Here is a 19,321-nt window from a genome sequence, read left to right on the forward strand (position 1 = left end):
AATATTTCATGTATTGCTAAAGCTTCAGTTTTGCTTTCTTTTTTTAATGATAAACATCACCTTCCTTCGTTAAAGGAATAGTTCAATGGTTAAAAATGAGGCTACAGATAGCAGCCAGTTAGTCAGCTTAGCATTAAGACTGGAGACAAGGGGAAACAGTTAGCATGACTGTCAGAAGGTGACAAAATCTGCCTCACAGGAGATAAATGTCTTTTCCTAGGATGGTGAAAGTATAACCCGCCCTACTCTCCTTCTGATTGGCCAGTGCTCGTTGCCTTTTTTGATTGGGTTGTTTGAGTTGAGGCAAGAGGAGTGAGACTGGCTAGGCTGATTCAGACCAAAGATTTGCGACAAGACAAGTTGAAACTTGCAACTATTTGCAATGTGCCGTTCTGCACTTCACAACAATGCAAATATATGAGATGGTGTATCATCTCAATGCAACAACTCTCTGTTTTGATTTCCAGTTTTTCCAGGCTTATTTTGTGGCCGGATATAATTTGTAGCTTCTTAAAATATGAATGAGGATAGTGATAGTGAGATACTGGCCACAGGTGCATTTGTAGTCGTGATGAAATGGCGAAAAACAGAAACAAAACAAGCATCAGATTAACAACTGGACTACCCTACAAACAGATTGGCTGTTGAAACAAGTGACGTGCCTTATGTTCTTAAACTAGCCACCGGTGATTTAACCAGCCGAGTTGCAGTTGAGCTCAGACTGGCCACCTCAGACCGCTGCAACCTTTCTCTGTAACCTTCTAAAACAGTTTCGTCTCACTGCGAATCTTTGGTCTGAACTGGGCTTATGAATGTCAGAGTAAGCCAATTAAAGGCAGAGTAAGGAGGGTCACACTTTCTCCAACCTAGCAAAAAATAAATTTGCTGCCAGGAGTGTTGCTGTCACCATGAGGTTGCCAAGCAACCTGCAGACTCCAGGAAGTCACTGCACCCAAGCAATAAACACACTCACACACAGCCCCTCATAAAACCAGTTTTTGCTCAAATAAAACAAATGAGATCAAACATGTTAATTATTTCCCTCTGTTCCCAGACTAACTGCTAAGCTAAGTTAAGCTAACCAGGTGCTGGCTGTAACTTCATATTTAGCATACAGACTTTAGCGTGGTATCAATTTTCTCATCTAACACTTGGCAAGAATGTGAACAAGACCATTTCTCCAAATGCTGAACTACATATTTCAGAGCCAAAGCAGGCATTGCTACAGGCAGTGTGACTGGCAAATAGCTGCTTGGCATTACTCTTTAATCAGAAGCACAAAGTATATTCCACTACTATCATGAAAGTGTGATTTGTCTGGGATCTAATTTCTGTCCCTTTTCCTTTTTCTTATTTTAAAAAATTAAATTAAGTGTTTTTCCATCCAGTTCAGTTACACAATAATGAGATGCAGGAGAGCTTACCTTGTGGGAGATATAAACCAGGTCATTGTCTCCCACCTCCAAATGTTTCAGACTCCTCAGATCCTGGAAGGTGTAGTCCAATAAAATCACCATCTTGTTCTCACTCAGGTCCAGACTGGTCAGATTGCCCAGCTTGGCAAAAGCCCCCATGGGCACTAGCTTCAGCTGGTTCCCCCTTAACTTCAGCACTTTAAGACTCTGGAGGGTGGCGAAGGCATTGGGCTCTAATGTGGCGATGAGGTTCTCACTGAGGTCCACTTCCTCCAGTCGCGGGTACGGTGCCAGGTCGCCTGACTGCACCCAGCGGAGCCGGTTCTTGCTGAGGTCCAGAAGCTGTGTCTCGGTGGGGATGCCCTCTGGGATGTTTGTGAGCCGCCGCCGCTGGCACGACACTGACCTCAGCTGAGCCGAGCACTCGCACCGTGGCGGGCAGGCCTGGCTACTTCCTGGCAGCGTCAAGGTTATTACGGCAACCAGAGAAGCAGCCAGGACCCACTGCCACACCCTTGGCCATGGCACTAAGGCACGCCCACCAGGGCCAGGAGAGCCAATCATGGCCCTGGTCCTCTGACTCCTCGCCTGTCGCAGGCAGGGTCAGTGCACCATGCACCTGCAAGACGAGACAGAGGGTAGAAGCAAAGAGAGAGGGAGGAAGAGAAAAAATGAAGAATAAATAGAGGCCAGTGATGAAATGTAAAATTCACTCATGTTCTGAGCTTAAGTACACAGTTGAGGTACTTGTACTTCACATTTGTATTGTAATTTTCTACGACTTCATACTTCTACTCCACTATATAAGGGGAATATTGTACTCTTCACTCCACTACATTTGTTTGACAGCTTTAGTTTCCAGATTCAGATTAATAACACAAAATATAATCAGCCAATGAATGATGATGTATGAATATAGATTAAACTACCTAGCCAACATGTTTTCATCTCAGGTCATCAAATATTCTCGCTGAAATCGTGTCTTCAGCGAGAAAGCATTCAGAGACGCCGAAGGCACCCTTTGGCATCTCTATGATACGTACCCATTAACGTCTGTATGTGATGAACAGCTGTCTGCTGGCTGAAAGTCGATCTTATACGTGAAGGTGACGTTAAAGTTATCAAAGAGTTATGGTTAGATTTAGGCAACAAAGCTACCTAGTTCGGTTTAGAAAAAACATCATGTTTTGGGTTAAAATAAGTATGTTACATGACGTAAATATGTATGGATGGATGTAAGTTACATAATGTTACGTCAAAACGGCACTGACTTTTTGTTTCACAGGGGACACAAACAGCAGTGTCTTGTGTGAAAGTCTGTGTTTGTTTGTCCTGTCTCCTACGCCAACCTCCCTCCTGCCCTATGCGGACTCTCTCGGTCAGTTGGTCTGAGCGTCATGGGTTAATATTGGAGTTAGTTGAAAGCATTTAGCGTCTCATATCCCTATTTTCCACCAAATTCGCTCTGGTTCTTGAACCAGTTCCGTTCAGGATTCTTGGGACCTAGTGAACCAGCCCGCGTTCAACCAAATTTAATCCGACCCATTGTAATCAAGGATGTGTCATCAACGGAGGGCGTTGCACAACAGGAGTAAACAGTAGTACCAAAAATGGCAGACTGCATTGCAAACGTTTGTTCTGTTATTACAGATATTTGTTTTACCTCAAAAAACAAGCATGGACCAACTATTAATGTGACCGCTGCAGCGTCTTTTTTGCCTTCTCCATCTTCTCTTTCCAACCAGTAAAACATGACACACCCACTGATGTTGTCACAGTTCACACTCCAGGTCAAGGAAAACCTGCTTTGTTTGGTTCCAGCTGAGAACTAACTTTTCTGGCTCTAAATCAATTTCTTTTTGGTCGAAAATGCTCTGAACGGTTCAGAATTATGTACAGGAACCAGAACGGGACCAGCTCCACGTTGGTAGAAAAGAGACTCCAAAGGGTGCCCTCAGCATCAGTATCCCACGTCAAGGTATGTGACAAAGTAAAGTAAATATCTGATGGCCTAGGAATGAGAGCAGGCTGAACCATACATAAAGTAATTAAAATGAGCTCCACCTTCACCAGCTGCAACATTAAAGTGATGAGCAAATTAATGCATAAATAATAACAACAAAGTCTAATAATTCATATCAGTCTGAACGGGGCCATTCTGCATAATATGTACTTTTACTTTTGGTACTATAAGTATATTTTGATGCTGATACTTTCATACTTTTCCTTAAATTAACTGTTGAATGCAGGATTTTTACTTGTAACAGGGTATTTCTACTGTTGTATTATTACTTTAACTCAAGTAAGTACTTCCTCCCCCACAGATAAAGACATGACACTACAGAAGATAATGAGGACATGAAAAAGAAAGATGGAGCTTATCACAGATCATCTCCCAAGCTCATAAAAATTACATCCACAGGGCTGTAAATTATCTATGTTCCCTGCAGTTTTTAAGTAATATTGTACCGAAAGCTGCGGAGATTTGAGACATATCATGACACAGCATTAAGATACATCTGACGAGACCCCATTACAGGAACACGGATCTTTGTAAGATATTAAAGATAATTTGTCTTTTCACTAATTCATCTTTGGTTTCAGCTGGAGAACTGGGACACTGGGAGCCATGTGAGGGAGCTTCTTGCTTCAGATGAATTCATGCACGTTGCACCTCCTCAGCTCTGCTTGCAGCACCGTGAGACCGTCTGCTCCATTTTGACAAACACAATGAATTTATTATCACCACGGATATACACAGACTGAGCTCCTCAACAATCACATTATGCCTGGGAGCCATGCACGCCACGGCTATGAAATGTGAAGAGAAATGAGTGATTGAATCACTGTGTACTCAAGTCATATTATGTGTTTGATCAGGTATGTGCTGATGCGTGTATGCGTAGGACGTGGCATTTTGCTGGGTATGAATTAAAAATCGTTTTGGTCCTCCTCGCGCAGAGACGAGATGAATCACTTGTGCTTTAACATTCCTTCAGGCAACCTGTCATCTCTCCCACACACTGTTTTCAACTCAGAGACAGTCAAAGAGCACCTGGCATTCGATCTGGAACACAACTCAGTGTCCATCTCGTTTGCAGTAAATGGTAATAGTTTTATACTTAAGGGAAAACTTGAGTGTGTGGAAGCAGGAAAGTTTTTGCTAGAAATGCTAATTTGAAACCCCAGAGTGGGCTGCACCAACTGGCCTGGTCCTAACTGCTAAGTCGGTCTTCACTGCAGTCAGACCAGGCTTCAGAATAAACTTTATGTTTGTTGCACAACCAAACTTGAGCTTTGCCTTAATTACACCTGGTGTTCTCACAAATAAAGCCACCTGCTCAGAATGACCTACCAGTAGCAACAGATCCATCAGAGTCGACCACTGCCTCTATAAAAATAGTTAAAGTAGAGTGGCTCATTCTGTCAGGTAGGAAATATGTATCAGAATGTGATACTACCTCTAAGCGTGTCTAGGCGTGTCCTCTGAGACTTTTTCTTCTTTGCCTCTTAAACACACTGCGAATGCACACATTGTGTTAGTACAATGTGTTCTCAGTCCAACTTGTCAAACATATCACTACTTTATCAGTGCCATTCACATCTACATATTATGTGCTAGGTATCCTCCTGTATTTTTTGCTGACATTCTGGGACAGCATGTCAATTTACGCCTGTTAGGACGCATTCACACTGGCACTATTTGGTCCGCTTTAAAAAAAACCTGGTCCACTTCCACAGATCGTTCGATTCATTCGGAATGGTGTGAACGCTCATTCGAACTCCAGTGCGGACCAAACGAGCGAACCCTGGTCCACTTGAAAACTGGGGGTCTTGGTTCACTTGCAAGTGAACCCTGGTGCAGTTCGCTTACAGTGGGAAATGCAAACAGACTATCCAGCGAACCAAAGAGAGGAAGTGAACCAAATAGAGGATTCTTTTTTTCTTCCTGGTCAGTGGTTGTTTCGGGCAACACTGCCCCCCAAACGAGCAGCTGTTGTAACTGTGTGACGTTGTCCAGGCGGTTTGGTCCGCTTTAAAAAGTGCATTCTGAAAGTGAACCGAACCAAATGAAGGTGTGAAATTTTTCAGCATTCCACGCCCAATCGAACTGAGTCCCCTGGACTATCCTGTAAATGTACAGTGTCTGATCGTTAGATGCATACAGTTGTTTGTAAGTTAGCTAGATAAAAGGAGACTTCAACAGAAAAACTAATGTGGGTTGTTGTTCAAGGTTTGTGGATTTCGTTTTTATATCAGGCTGCCGATATATAGAAACGATCAAGATTTTTACTTTACGCCTGCTCTTGACTAGGTGTACCATTTATGCCTGGTTTTACCGATAAGAGAGCTTAAGCCTTGATGGTGCAACCAGCGTTACTATTAGGTGGGACTTGCCAAGTTACTATGACTTAGCTTAAGGCGTTAGCCCCTGATATTAAACTCTTTACTATTTGCTTGGTTGTTTGTTTTTCAGATGTGGCAATAAGAGAGAATATCTCATCACCACCAGGGAGCATCATGTAAAAATGCAGTCTGATGCTGGCAGTGAGGACAGCAGAGCCAAACAGATTAATAATATATGGGTTGGTTTGTGCTTAATGGGCAGTGCCCAGAGGACAAGTCACACAGTCAAAAGAGCCAAAAGTCGCCACAGCCTCTCTCAGCTGCGGGCTTTGCCTCAAGTCTCTTTCTAGTAAGTTGGATTTAGAAAACAGCTTCTTGAACGTCTAATCATATCTCTTTCAATGCCTTGGCATCAATGGGATCAAACAGGATGAAACGGGATTTAAGCTAAATTTAAATGACGGCAGACAAATTCTCCGCACACATGCACAATACTCACATATTTTCCACACATGATCACACACACAAACTGCAGTAAAACCTCCAGAGATTGTGTCTCATCTACTAAGCCTCAGGGTGGATAAGTCCTACAATTTTTTGACAGGCCGGGAAAACACTCTGTTTACAGGTCCCGTATCTGAAGGATCTGGTTGAAATCTGGCACAATTTTTCGATTCGCTGGGAGACAAAACGCAGGCAGAGAGAGGCTGCTGTGCAGACTGCTGCACAAACTGACCCAGTTCTCAGTAGCTACTCAGCCTCGCACTGTCAACCAGCAACAACTCACCATGACCACAACAACAGAGCAGCAAACCTCAGCGTCTCCGAGGAGAAGAGCCCAGGAGAGTAACAGAGAGATCTGAAAAACAAACACGAGTGTACAGATGTTCTGAAATAACGAGCTATTTATGAGACGAAATCAAACAAGATTAGTGTCTGCGTCTCTGCACTGGCTAGATCCTAATGCCACTGACATAATGATGTTTTCGTCTTGCACCTTTTACTTTAACATTCAAAATGCATCACAGTGACTCTGATTTTTCCTCCAGCACCATCACCGGGTAAAACTCTTCAGTCATTTTGGGAAATATCTACTGGATATATTGGCATAAAATATTGCAGAGACATTCATGGTGCCCAGATGATGAGCCCTACTGACTTTGATAACCCCACTCTTCCACTAGTGCCACCATGAAATTGAAATGTTATCTTTTTATTGAGATATTAAGGTGGAAATATCTCAACAACTTTCAAATGCATTGCCATGAAATGTGGTACAAATATTCATAGTCCCCTGAGGATGCTCTGTAAAAACTTAGATCCTGTGACCTTACATGTAGCGCTATCTTCAGGTCAATATTCTTCAGGTGTATATTGCTAATTTGCAAATGTTAGCATGCTAACACATTAAAGTAAGATGTTAATCATACAGTACACCTGTTAAACATCAACATGCTAGAATTATCAGAATGAGGATGTTTGCGTGCAGGCCATTTGGAAAACCTTTGGGGCTAAAAAATGCCGCCAATGTGGAAGTGTCAAAAACTGAATTGAATGGCCACTTGAGGCTGGCTCCAAGAGCGAGTTAATCATCATGGACCCAAATTTTAAAAAGCCCAACTTTACAGCAGACATTAACATGTTTACAGCCTTGTACAAAAAACAGTTTTGGTTATTGCTCATTTCCCCGTTCATGACAAATCGACAGGAGTGAGGGTGAATTGTAACTCACCTGTTTACATTTTACTGAGGCTTAAAGTTATGCATAATAAGGGATGTCTCAGTCTATAGCCCCTTTTACACTGCCAGATTTTCCGCAAATGTTGGGCCACGTTTATACACACAGAGGCGGAGAGGCGAGTTGATCCGAGGCGCCCAATTTTCCGCCTCATAGGGTAGTCATGTTGGCGGAACCCTTCAATTTTAAACAGACCGAGGTGGCCTTCCACCACGGGAGGGGCTATTGATGACTTGTGGGAGGAGCTGTTTATGATGCCGCAAGTGCGAGCCACTGGCGGTGGATAAACAGGAAACAGCTGATAGCAGGAATTAGAGAGCAGCTAGTAGCAAGAGGGAAATGCAAACCTGACAGACACTGTAAAGATGAGCAACTGGAGAGACAAGGAATTGTGCGCCCTCCTTGTCCTCGCAAACAAAGAGGCCATTACCCGTCAGATGACGGGGACGGTAAAGAACGGTAGAGAATCGCCGCCTGACTAGCCGCAGCTTCCCTCCCACGTGTGTGACGTATTTACGTCACACGCTGAGCTAAACGTTTTGTTACTTGCTCACGCCCCCCATTGCCCCAAAAAAGGCGCATTCCGTATGAACAAAAGTAGGTAGAGGGCAATTTTCCGCCCTCCTCGATTTTGTTTTTATACTGCCAATGCTGAAAAAAGACTGATTGGGCTTTCCTGCAAATTTGCACAATGCTTTTCTAAAAAGGGCTTATGAGTCAGATCCACCTCTCGCTCCTCCACAGCACCACCTCTTATCCAAATATGGTCATTTCTGGCTCCAAAAATCCAAAATGGTGATGGCAAAAATGCCAAACTCAAGAGTTCAAAGTGGAAAGCAAATTTGTGTTTCGTAGGATGGTGAAGGCACGACCTGCCTTAATCTGCCTCTGACTGGCTGACCCTGACACTCTTACCCTAACCCTCGCCAATCTCACTTTTCTTGCCTAAACCTAATCAATCCTAACAACAAAGGCAATGAGTAGTAGCCAGTAGAGGGAGAGTAGCACAGGTCATACCTCTGCTGTCTTAAGCGATGAAAATTTGTAAACAGGACTCCACAAACCAGTGGGTGATATCATGGTGGCTACGTTGATCATTTTTATACAGTCTATGATGCTGGCATTAGCATTTAGCTCAAAGCACAGCTGTGCTTAAGACATTAGCAGACTCTTGTGCTGTGTCTCCAATCAGATACTTGTGTACTTATACTTGATATTTTGAGTGCACACGTGTGTTCTTACTGTGGACTATGGCAAAATGCAGTGCACTCTGAGTACTTGGATGGTGCACTCATAACGGACAAAAAGTTAAGAGTGGATCAGTGGATTCTTCTCACCCTCACAGGTCACCATGTCGTTTACGTAGCGGAAGGGACGAGACCAGAAATGCATTTCCATCTTGTTAAATGGCGGCTGAGGGAGAGGAGCTGTGATGTTGGAGGGTTACAGCAGGTGGCACTAAAATAAAGTGATGATGTCAGCTCAGGACTGCGGATACCTCACTGAAACAAATCAATCATCCCAACGTTTTGTAATGTTAGCCTTCTTGGGAGGAGACCACCAGGTGAACACTGAAGCATCGTACAAATGGAAGTTAAGTAATATGTGTTTTTTTTTTTTCATTACCACTATAATGTCGTCAGATAGGAACCATCGGTTTCTTTTTCATGAATGCTGAAGTTATCTTGCTAGCGGCACATTTTATCATCAGGCATTGAAGTAGCAATCTGTGATGTGAGCTACAAGATCTACTGATGGAAGTTATGTTTGATGTTCAGGCACGTTTGGTTGCAATTAACCAAGCAGAGGAAAAGTTGTTAAATCTTGCAATCATTATTTCCATTGAGTGCACAATGGTTGTCTTTCATTCAAGAAAACACCTGACTGTGTGTGCACTATGCAAGTAAGTGCATCGTGTACTTCATGTAAGTGTACTTATGGAAGTATCTGATTTAAGACACAGCGGCATTCTTGTTATATTCTAAGTGTATATACTGTGTGTGTGTGTGTGTGTGTGTGTGTGTGTGTTTGTATGTCACTGCACATCTGCCCGGCTCTTAGGCAGTGTGATGGATGCAGCCTGTCTCCACACCCCTCCCGAGAGTCATCCTACGGGTCAGTGGCAGAGTCGCAGCATGAATCAGTGAGCTGACATCGTGGAGCCAGACAAGGTCCTCACTGCTGGACTCAAGGACAGGCAGGAATCTTTAAAATACACACACACACACGCACACACGCACACACACACACTTCATCAAACATACGGACCCAGAGGAGCCGGTGAGCTGGCGAATAAATACACACCTTTACTCTCACTCCCATAGCAAATACTGAGGATCGCTTTATTGTTGCAGCAGGTGGTTTTATCAGCAGCCTGTGTCCCTATTCTGCTTTGGAAGAGCTCAAAGTAAGTCTTGCACAGTTTTATTCCTGCAGCTGGCCAGCCAACACACATACAATCACCCTAGGAGTCCCCAAATCTGCCCCACAAACTGTAAATTAACATCTGCCAGATGTTAAGGCAACAGCAGTGGCAAATCCAACAACTATTAAGACAAGATTCTGCCTCAGGCCAGCTGTCCAGGGAGAGAAAAGGGGGAAGAATGGGAGGAAAACCAGCCCAGAAGCTAAAAATAACTTTTAGATAGCTGACCTAATGAACAGATGTTGGGGAAACGATGCCCTCTCGTCCAATCACACACACATCAGCCTGCACGGGCCTAACACCGATGACCACGGCCAGATGTCTCAAGCAGCACTTGCTTCACCTGATTTACACAGACAGGATAGCCTGATTAAAAACGCCACCATGCCAAGAACAGAAGCTTCCCAAATAACTGTGGAGAAAAATAAGGTTGTGGTCATTGTCTGGTGTGTATATGTGTGTTTGTGTGGCAGTGTGTCCGACCATAAATAGGTCATCCATGTTGACTGGTAGCCTTTATAAGCCTTTATATTTGGCCAGCAGAGCGTGGATATCCCTACTTCCTAAGCTTTGTCTGGCTTTTTTGCTTTCTCTATCACACACATACACACACACGCTGACCTCGCCAGCACCACCACACACACAAACATACACACACTCAATAAAAACCCTCACAATTTAGCATCAGTGATGTCGGCGCAGTGGAGCAGTCAGCAGGTTATTAGAGAGAGCTTTCACATTTTATTGTTGCAAACCAGCCGAGGTGCAAACTTGACAAGTTTTTACTTTTCAGAGGAACGCTGACAGTCTGTGCTTTCAATTGCTAAGTAGCTATAAGTCTAATATTAAATCTGTGCTTAGTCACTCCATTTAAAGCCCGAGTCGAGTGTGGAGCACAGCTTAGCCGCTCTTTAATACAGCTGTGCTGAATGGGGAGGGAGAAGGGGAATGTAAACAGTCAAGAGGGAAGACAACTGTGCTAAATTTGCTCAAAGCTGAGATTCATGATTTCATTAAAGTCTGGAAATTCTCAGTTTGGTCATATTCACTGTCACGAAGTACCAACTAGTCCAAGTCAACATAAAAGTTTCTTTTATGAGTCTGAAAAGTCAAATCAAGTTTATTTGTGTCTCCTCTAATCAAAGTTTTCTGAGTCTCAAAAAGGATTCACAACACATTGTAATCTAGTGAGTGAAAAACAAAAACAACACCCAAACTTAGACCCTCGATGATAACAAAAGAAAACTGTCATCACAACATAATTAGGCAGGGAAAAAAATTGGAAGAAGCCCTGGGTGGTGGCTCACAGAGCAGGATCCCCACAGTGACGAGGCGTACAACGCCTGCAGTGGGAACACAAAGATAAAATATGAATGAACAAGTGGAACACAAAGAACACAGACAGAATCAACAGAACACTTGGTCCACATTCACAAAGTCCTGGTAGCTGGTCAACATCATTACAGCGACACCCAGTGACCATGAACCACAGCTCCCAGTGTTTGCAGAGAAAAGGGTGCATTTTCAAAGCTGACATCAGTTGGGCGGCTGCAGTGAAGGACACTGCAGTTGTTTTGAGTTTGCAAAGAGACGATACTCATGACGGCGCTCGGTGCCATGCAATCCTACTGTAGCTGCATCCTCTTCCTCCGAGAACTCTGAGTCACTGAGGCAGTGAGTGTGAACTGATTGAGACTGACATGCTGCCCGGTTTGACCTTTAGCTGATTAGAGCCAAAAACACAAACCTTTGACTTGACTGCTGCAGTAGTGTTTCATCTGACAGGCGAATGGTATATCTACCATCTAAACAATTTAAATCATTTACAAGTGCAGTATGAGATTGTGGAGAAAGATCATTGGATTATTCCCAGGTTGTCAAATATGCTTTGGGTTGGTGGTTCTGACTCAAAACATCTCACAGGTTCCAAATGATGGAGCTGAACCCTAAATGGATCTGGGAAATTCCTTCCAAGATCTGATTCAAGCTGGTCATTTTTAAAATATATATATATACACATGACTCAATTTTGCCTGAAATATGACAGACCTAACCCAGTGTATGTCTGAGGGGCAAGAGACCTGACCCACCTGGCAACTAAAATTGTGACTAAAAATGCCGTTCTACTCCTAGAAACTTTTATCATGCTGGATAAAACGCACTGTTCTTACCCATCTCAATATATTATGTTTAATATTTCAGATGTGTATTTGTATATTCTTATATTCTGGGAATGAGAATGTTCCTGTTCTCATTCTGAAGATGTGAACACTGAAGCCGAAAGCCACCTTTCAGGTCTGTATGATATGTGGCTGGGCAGGATCAGTATGTCATGTGGCCACACGTAACCTTTCGTGATGTCATGATACACCACCAGTTGGCTGAGTGGCAACTGTTTTGGGAGTGGGAGTGGCAGTGGATGGGTCCATCAAAGCCTGGACTTTCACCTTGGAGCCCAATGTTCGCTTCCCATATGAATGTAGATCCAAACCATGATATTCTTTTCTTAACCTAACCACATGCTTTTGTTGACATCCTGGCATTGGTAGTGGCTGTCCAGGAATGTCAGCAGCGGACGCAGAGGGATACCTTGCATGTAATAGGTAGACATGAAAGGCCACTGACAAAGTGAGGATATGTGACGACTTGGGATAAGAATGTGTTGGTCCTCCACATGTTATACACTTAACAGCGCTGACTCTCTTGTCGTCTTTGTCCACAATTTGCATGAAGGAGGCCCAGACAGAAGCGACACCTCTAGATGACCCCTTTCTATTCATTTTCTTCTAGCTTCCTTTTCACCTCACTGATGACAGTATCCATCTCCCCTCTGCTCCGCCTCAAACTCACTACGCACTGCCACTCAGAATTTTTTTTTTTTTTTTTTAAAGATATTTTTTAGGGTATTTTTTGCTTTTAATTGATAGGACAGTGAAGTATGAAAGGGGGAGAGAAAGAGGGAGAGACATGCAGCAAAGGGCCACAGGCTGGAGTCGAACCCGGGCCGCTGCAGCAACAGCCTTAAACATGGGGCGCCTGCTCTACCATTAAGTCACCGACACCCCAACCGCTCAGAGTTTTTGTCACTTTACTTCTGCTCTTGTACTCTGATCCTCAAGGCTCATTTGTACTCCCTCTACGTAGGAAAATAGGCTTCTTTCAAGCGGTAACCGTCACTGCCCGCATACTTCAATGCATCATTTTCACTGGCGTAGATACATCCACCAGATGGCTCTAAAGGGCAGAGTCAAAAGTTCCTGACAACAACAAACAAGGTTGAAAGTGGAGGAGGTCGTAATAATGTGACTTTTGACGGAGGAAGCCTTGTAGATGTCGGTAGTCTCCAAGGCCATTAAATACACTGCGACATGGCGATTCCTTCCGTTCGACCATTTTTAAAATATCTTTGTTATATCTTGCTTGAACTACCCAACACTGCGCCCCCAATTTCCAGTGGTACTGCTTCGTATTCTATCAACTTAACACCCCCTTAAAATCTTGATTTTGCTGATCTTTATTGCTTTAACTTCTCACCTTGCTGCAGTGATGCATAAGTGTAATCCAGGACCATGTGATGTCACTAAGGGCGTGGTTACAGGTGCAACAGGCTTTAAACTTTCAACCAGAGAGGGCAGCAAAACATCGCTTCTCAGCCTGATGTTAAGTAACTCTTTAAATTTTTTCATATAAATAAATAAATACTACAAAGTTGCTCTTTGAAGCTTTGTAATTGTGATTCTTTGAGGTTTAATAAACATGGGTCCAGACCGCACCCACCCACACACACACCCACACACACACACACACACACACATTTTCACAGGCAGTGCACGTGTGCACACTGAGTCGATGGGATGCTGAGCTGAGGATGCAAGGTAACAGATCCACACTGTCAGTCTCAATCCTCTCATATACTCCTGAGAAAGTCTGCAGCAGGAGGCTTATAGCACACACACACACTGACACACACACACTTCATCATCACCCCTCTGTTGATGACTGTCTCCTCGTACAGGGGATGATGTTTCACGAAACCAAAGACGCTTTATGACTCACGCAGCATCCTACTGTACTGTTTCCCCTCTAACCAGGTGATCCCCAAAATACTTCACAGATCACTGTGATATCTCTGAGCTGACATCTGTGTGTGTCTGCACCTTTCCTGAGAAGCGCTTTCGTGAGACGCCACCAAATACGGTTAGAGTTAGTTAGCAAAAAGTGGCACGAGCTGAGGAAGGCAAACTCCAGCCTGTGTTCTCCAACTGCTTCAAAGTCAGCCAGAAGTCACTGAAACTGAACATTAGCGGAGGATGCACAGTGCATCAAGAACAATGCCTGACAGCCACAGAGGAACAACAACACAACAAACAAAAGCTAAAACAAGCTAAGATAAAAACCCCACAAGACCAAAATATAAAAACTATGTGCTGCTTGTTCATTAAGCGGGAAAGAATCTCTCCCAGTCCTCAAATGACTCCTTCAACAAACATCACACCCGCCCAAAACTATTTACTTTCATCACGCTAAAAATAAATGTAATGTTGGAATGAGTGAATAATACTCCAACAAACAGACACACATAGACACACAATGAGTGACACTGCATTCAGACAGGAGCTGTCTGGGTTGGTGTGTGGGTAGAAGGTAGACAATGCTAAGTGGATTAGAAGGGAGATGAGCCCAAAAGGTCGCTTCATCCCTCTTTGTGTTTGTGTGCGCGCGTGTGTGTGTCACTTGTCACATGTTTTCACTTTGAACTGCACCGACATTGAGACCTCGGAGAGGGGCACCGGGCTCAGCAGGGAGTCTGACTGGCAAATCCCATGATGGCTTTGGTCCGTATCAGTTTCACTCAGCGCAGCAGAAGTTACTCAATGTGATTAGTCACTTTGCAGCCAATCCATAAAACATAGAGGCAATTAATCAATGAATATTCACTCAGCTATATACCGTGTATACCATTTTAGCTGCCCTGTCCTGCACTTGAACAACAAAGAAATGGTGAAAGAGGTTCAAAGAGTTAACTGTAAGACTTTTTAAGACAGCTTTAATACCACATAGAATTTATTGTAATACCAGTCCCACAATCAACAGTTTGCAAGGCGGGGTGGAGATGAATGTCCAAAAGAAAAGCTGTTTCCAGTTCGAGGGAGAAACACACCTACTTCATCATAAAAGACTTGAATAGCAACAGGTTTTTAGATACGTGCACATATCGCCAACCTTTTCAAGAAGGTGGATGAGGTAATTACATAGGGAGGCTGTGCCTGCAAGGTCGAACAAGTCAGACATATTTTAATGCAAAGAAGCACAATTGGCACAAGCGGCTCCAGCTGTTCCACTTTTCCATATTTTGCCGTAATAAATGACATGTAAGGGCATGTTAATCGGAGTATGCACGGCTGCATATAAATGGGAATATTAGTGGAATATTAATTTTCATTAGCAATATAAACAGCTTAGTAGGAATATAGGCTTTTTAGGAATAAGGGCAAGAAGAACTGCAATATTTATCCTTCATCGTTAATTAAATTAATGTGACCTGGACCCAGATTAGTGACATAAAATGGATGAATTAACCGATAAAGAATGACAAACTTAACTGAGTTGATTTAAGTTTTTGCTAAAATCAACACAATCGAAACTCTGTGTCTCCTAGCAGCCTGGAATTGGATGACAAAAATATTTCCTACCAAGCATTACAAGAGAAAATAAAATACTCCTGACTTTTGTACATTGAAATAAAAAATAAGGCCTTTTTTTCAGGTAATTGAATTTGGTGCTTTCAAAGTACTTTTCACAGCCCAGTCGGCAGAAGAAATGTTGGCATTGTACATTTCTGCAAACAACAGATATGTTACATTTCTACATTTCATACATATCAACATTTATAGAGTGGCGTAGTTCTGATTACATGTATATAAGCTGACTTTTTAATGGAGAGGTGAAGGGGTAGATGGAGTGAGATGTAGGCGAGCCAGCTTATTTATACCTAGACATTGTGTTATCACCTGTGATTGTGGCACCAAAACTGGGTGTTTTAAGCCAAAGCACGATCTTTTCCTAACCATAACAAAGTGGTTTTTATGCCTAGAAATAAGCACACATTAACTACAGCCTTGTTGAAATTTAAAGTATCAACATATCCAATATATTTTAATGTACAAAGGTTATATTACCGTGGTTTGCAGAAACATATAATGCTAATATTTATTCTGTGTGTTACAGTAGTTAGTAGGAGTGGGAGAAAAATTGATACAGCACAGTATTACAATATTTTGCGTGGCGATATTTTATTGATATCGTTATTAAACACATTATTCCTATTTAAAAATACACATTTTAATACAACTTTTGATACTACAATAATAAAATCGATTGCTTTTTCTTCCACCAGATGGTGCTGATGTTGTGTTTCCTTGTTGTTGGCAGGAAGTTTATCGCAACAAAGATGGAGGCACTGGAGAAAGAAATCAGAAATGTGCCGTCACTGTTTCAATAAAACATCTAAAACGACTTTGTGTCCTTTGGTGAAATAATTAGCAGTTGGGAAAAAAGGTAATGAATCACAATATATTGTATCGCAATATCGCAATAATAGCATATCATGACCTAAGAAAATAATATCGTATTGTGAATCCTTTGGCGATTCCAACCCCTCGTCGTAGTGGGATGTCTGAAACATATTTACAATTAGAAGATATTTAAGGTTTACCCTAACATTAGCAGAAACGGCTTTGGCAAACATTTTTACAATTTTCTTTCAAAGGTTCCCAGATGGAGTCAAACTGGTGATGCTGCAGGTATATGATGCGGGTATTTGTTTCAGAGTGGCACGTCTCACAAGATTGTCTGACATTATATAGATACTGATATAAACATAATTGATAACTAACATAACACATAAAGCACTCTGTGTAGCCTTGGTGGAGGTATAAATGCTTTCTAGTTCAGCTTTTCTAATTAAGAAAATGGCATTATATGATTTTCCTTCCTGCCTGCCTAGAAAATTCTACACTGTACTGTTTAGGTTGTTATTTGCAGTTTGTGTTTTCACTGCAGTAAACTATTTGGAATATTCAGTTTATTCATAAACGGGCATGACTTGAATATGAACTTGAACACTGTATAAGTAGCCTGCCCTGAGGGAGGCCACTCGGTTCATGTAAACACCCTCAAAATATTTATCTTCCCATATATTAAGGTCTGTGAATGTGGTCATGTGTGTGTGTGTACATGTCAATTACAAGGCACAGCTTGCATCATTTTCAAAAGTCTCTGTGCTGTTGACTGTTTCACTCCTTTTTTCGGGTCAATATCTGATGCACATTGACGCAACTTTCTGTGCAACACAACAGTCCCATACACTGTTTTGGAACTCTGTATTGGAAATAAAAATAAAATAAAACACTATTATTCTTCAGCAGGTAAGATGTTGCATCAAATGTGTCACCAACAACATGCGTATTGAGACAGATAAAATATTTTTGCTTCACTTCTTTGATGTCTTGTGTTACTTTGTACCTTGCTTGATTTTGCTCCCACTCGATACTGGCTTTGTTATTTCCCTCTCCGTCATAATGAGTAACAGTGCAGTGCAGAGCATCAAATCCATGACAAACATCAATGAAGAGTGTGTGTGCGTAAGTGTGTGTGGGCATGCTTCAAACCTCTAAAGTGATTGTATCTTTACATCAGTTTTTTTTTTTTCCTGCTGTAATTATTTTCTCTGTGCTCACTGCAAATGAGAGCAGATAGAGAAACGGTGTGAACGCTTCACTAAACCATCCACCTGTCGAAACAACAGACCATCTATCTGCTGCGGTTGATCCGGTCTAGTCAGTCAGATTAAAGTAATAACTGTCAAAAATGAAAATTGGTAGAAAGTATTCCCGATCATAAAACTAAGCACTCGACAGTTTTCAGTGTCTCAGCTTTCACAGCATCGGTATTTCAACCTTTATGTGAAATCCCCCATACACCTAAAATAGAAGAGCTGGAATCCTACATGTAAAGCTATAGCTACACTGCCTCTCTTTCTCCCAGTGTCTTTGTTATCTCGTGTTCTTTCTGGGTGAAATCTGACAGCTGAAGACAGGCCTGTGTTTGACAGTCATGATGAATATACACAGAGGGATGGTGGGATTAAAGGGAAAAACAAAAACAAAACACTGCAGCATCCTATGAATCACTTCAAACGCTGTTTGTTCTCTTCACAAGGAGAACAAACATCTATGAATGAATCTATAACCCTGTAGTGTCCCATCTGCTGCCTTTCTGTGGCAATCCTGCGTTATTGACCCTTATGGAACGAACACACATGGACACACACACAATGAATGTACATATTTATACCAATATATTTTAATTTTCCAGTGGTTTATAAATGCATGAGATGCTATGACCTGAAGTTAAACCCCTCCAGATGTGAACTTTATCATTATATTTTGTTGCTTTGCTAAAAATCATCTAAATGTATAAAATTAGCTCAGTCCTTTTCATAGAGCTTCATATCTAAGAGTATTTGATTTACACAAGGCTAATGAACCTCTGTGATAACATTAACATTAATGTGATATACAAAAACATGTTTTATGTTTGGAATTATTATGCTAATTACATAAGCCATCAAAATATTATCATCAGCCTACTGTGTATTTTATTCAAGATGTGATGTCCACTGGGATGAGCAATTTTCAAGAAACTGTATGTTCTCCTGATTAAAAATATCTATTAACTTTTAATATGGATTACATTAGATGAATTTAGTTTATTAATATTACACAAATTCAAGGAGTTCTGCATTTATATTAACTGATATCTGCAGAGTAAAGAAGACTAAGACTATTCACCCACACTGGTGAGTCTGTGTGGCTGTTCTTAGGGCACAGTGTTTGAGCTAAATGCTAACATCGGCATGCTAAGAAGAGGATTTTAGCAGGTAGAATGTTGATCACGTTTTCCTCCGTAGGTCAGCGTGTTAGCATGTTAACTTTGGTAATAAGCACTAAACATAGTTTTGTGCAAAGTGAAATTTTGACCTTATGATAGCGTTACAGAAAAAAGAAAGGGGATAACAATTAAAAGTTATTCCAATTCCTCCAGAGGGGGACATGAATGTCTGTAATCATTTTGAAACTCTTCTCCTCCAAAATACGACCACGCCGTTTGTTTGTACAAGCAGCAATTACAGCCTATATCTACCTTAATTGTCAGGCAGTGACCTCTAGTGACCAAGGTAACTATGACGGAGCAAGGAAGGTAGTCAAGCGAAGTAGTATAAAGTGCGACTAGGGGCAGGATAACGGTAAGGTGGAAATGTCAGACAAACACAGGACTTTTATCTCAGACTGGCGGTGGTGTCCCATGCGAAACCACAACTCAACTTTGAGTTAT

The 19,321-nt window shown here is 42.0% G+C and overlaps 1 protein-coding gene across 2 annotated transcripts in view; it reads right to left on the reverse strand.

The window, feature by feature from the left end:
- The window catches only part of LOC125902380 (leucine-rich repeat and immunoglobulin-like domain-containing nogo receptor-interacting protein 3), a 66,494-nt gene that overhangs the window by 12,243 nt on the left and 34,930 nt on the right, over window positions 1-19,321 (reverse strand). For both annotated transcript variants that reach the window (XM_049598688.1, XM_049598687.1), the window contains exon 3: window positions 1,425-2,034. In XM_049598688.1, coding sequence (XP_049454645.1) covers window positions 1,425-1,979 — 555 coding nt within the window. In that variant the 5' untranslated portion in view covers window positions 1,980-2,034. The remainder of the gene's footprint in view (window positions 1-1,424; window positions 2,035-19,321) is intronic.

This window comes from Epinephelus fuscoguttatus, linkage group LG15 (assembly GCF_011397635.1).
Source record: "Epinephelus fuscoguttatus linkage group LG15, E.fuscoguttatus.final_Chr_v1".
NCBI lineage: Eukaryota > Metazoa > Chordata > Actinopteri > Perciformes > Serranidae > Epinephelus > Epinephelus fuscoguttatus.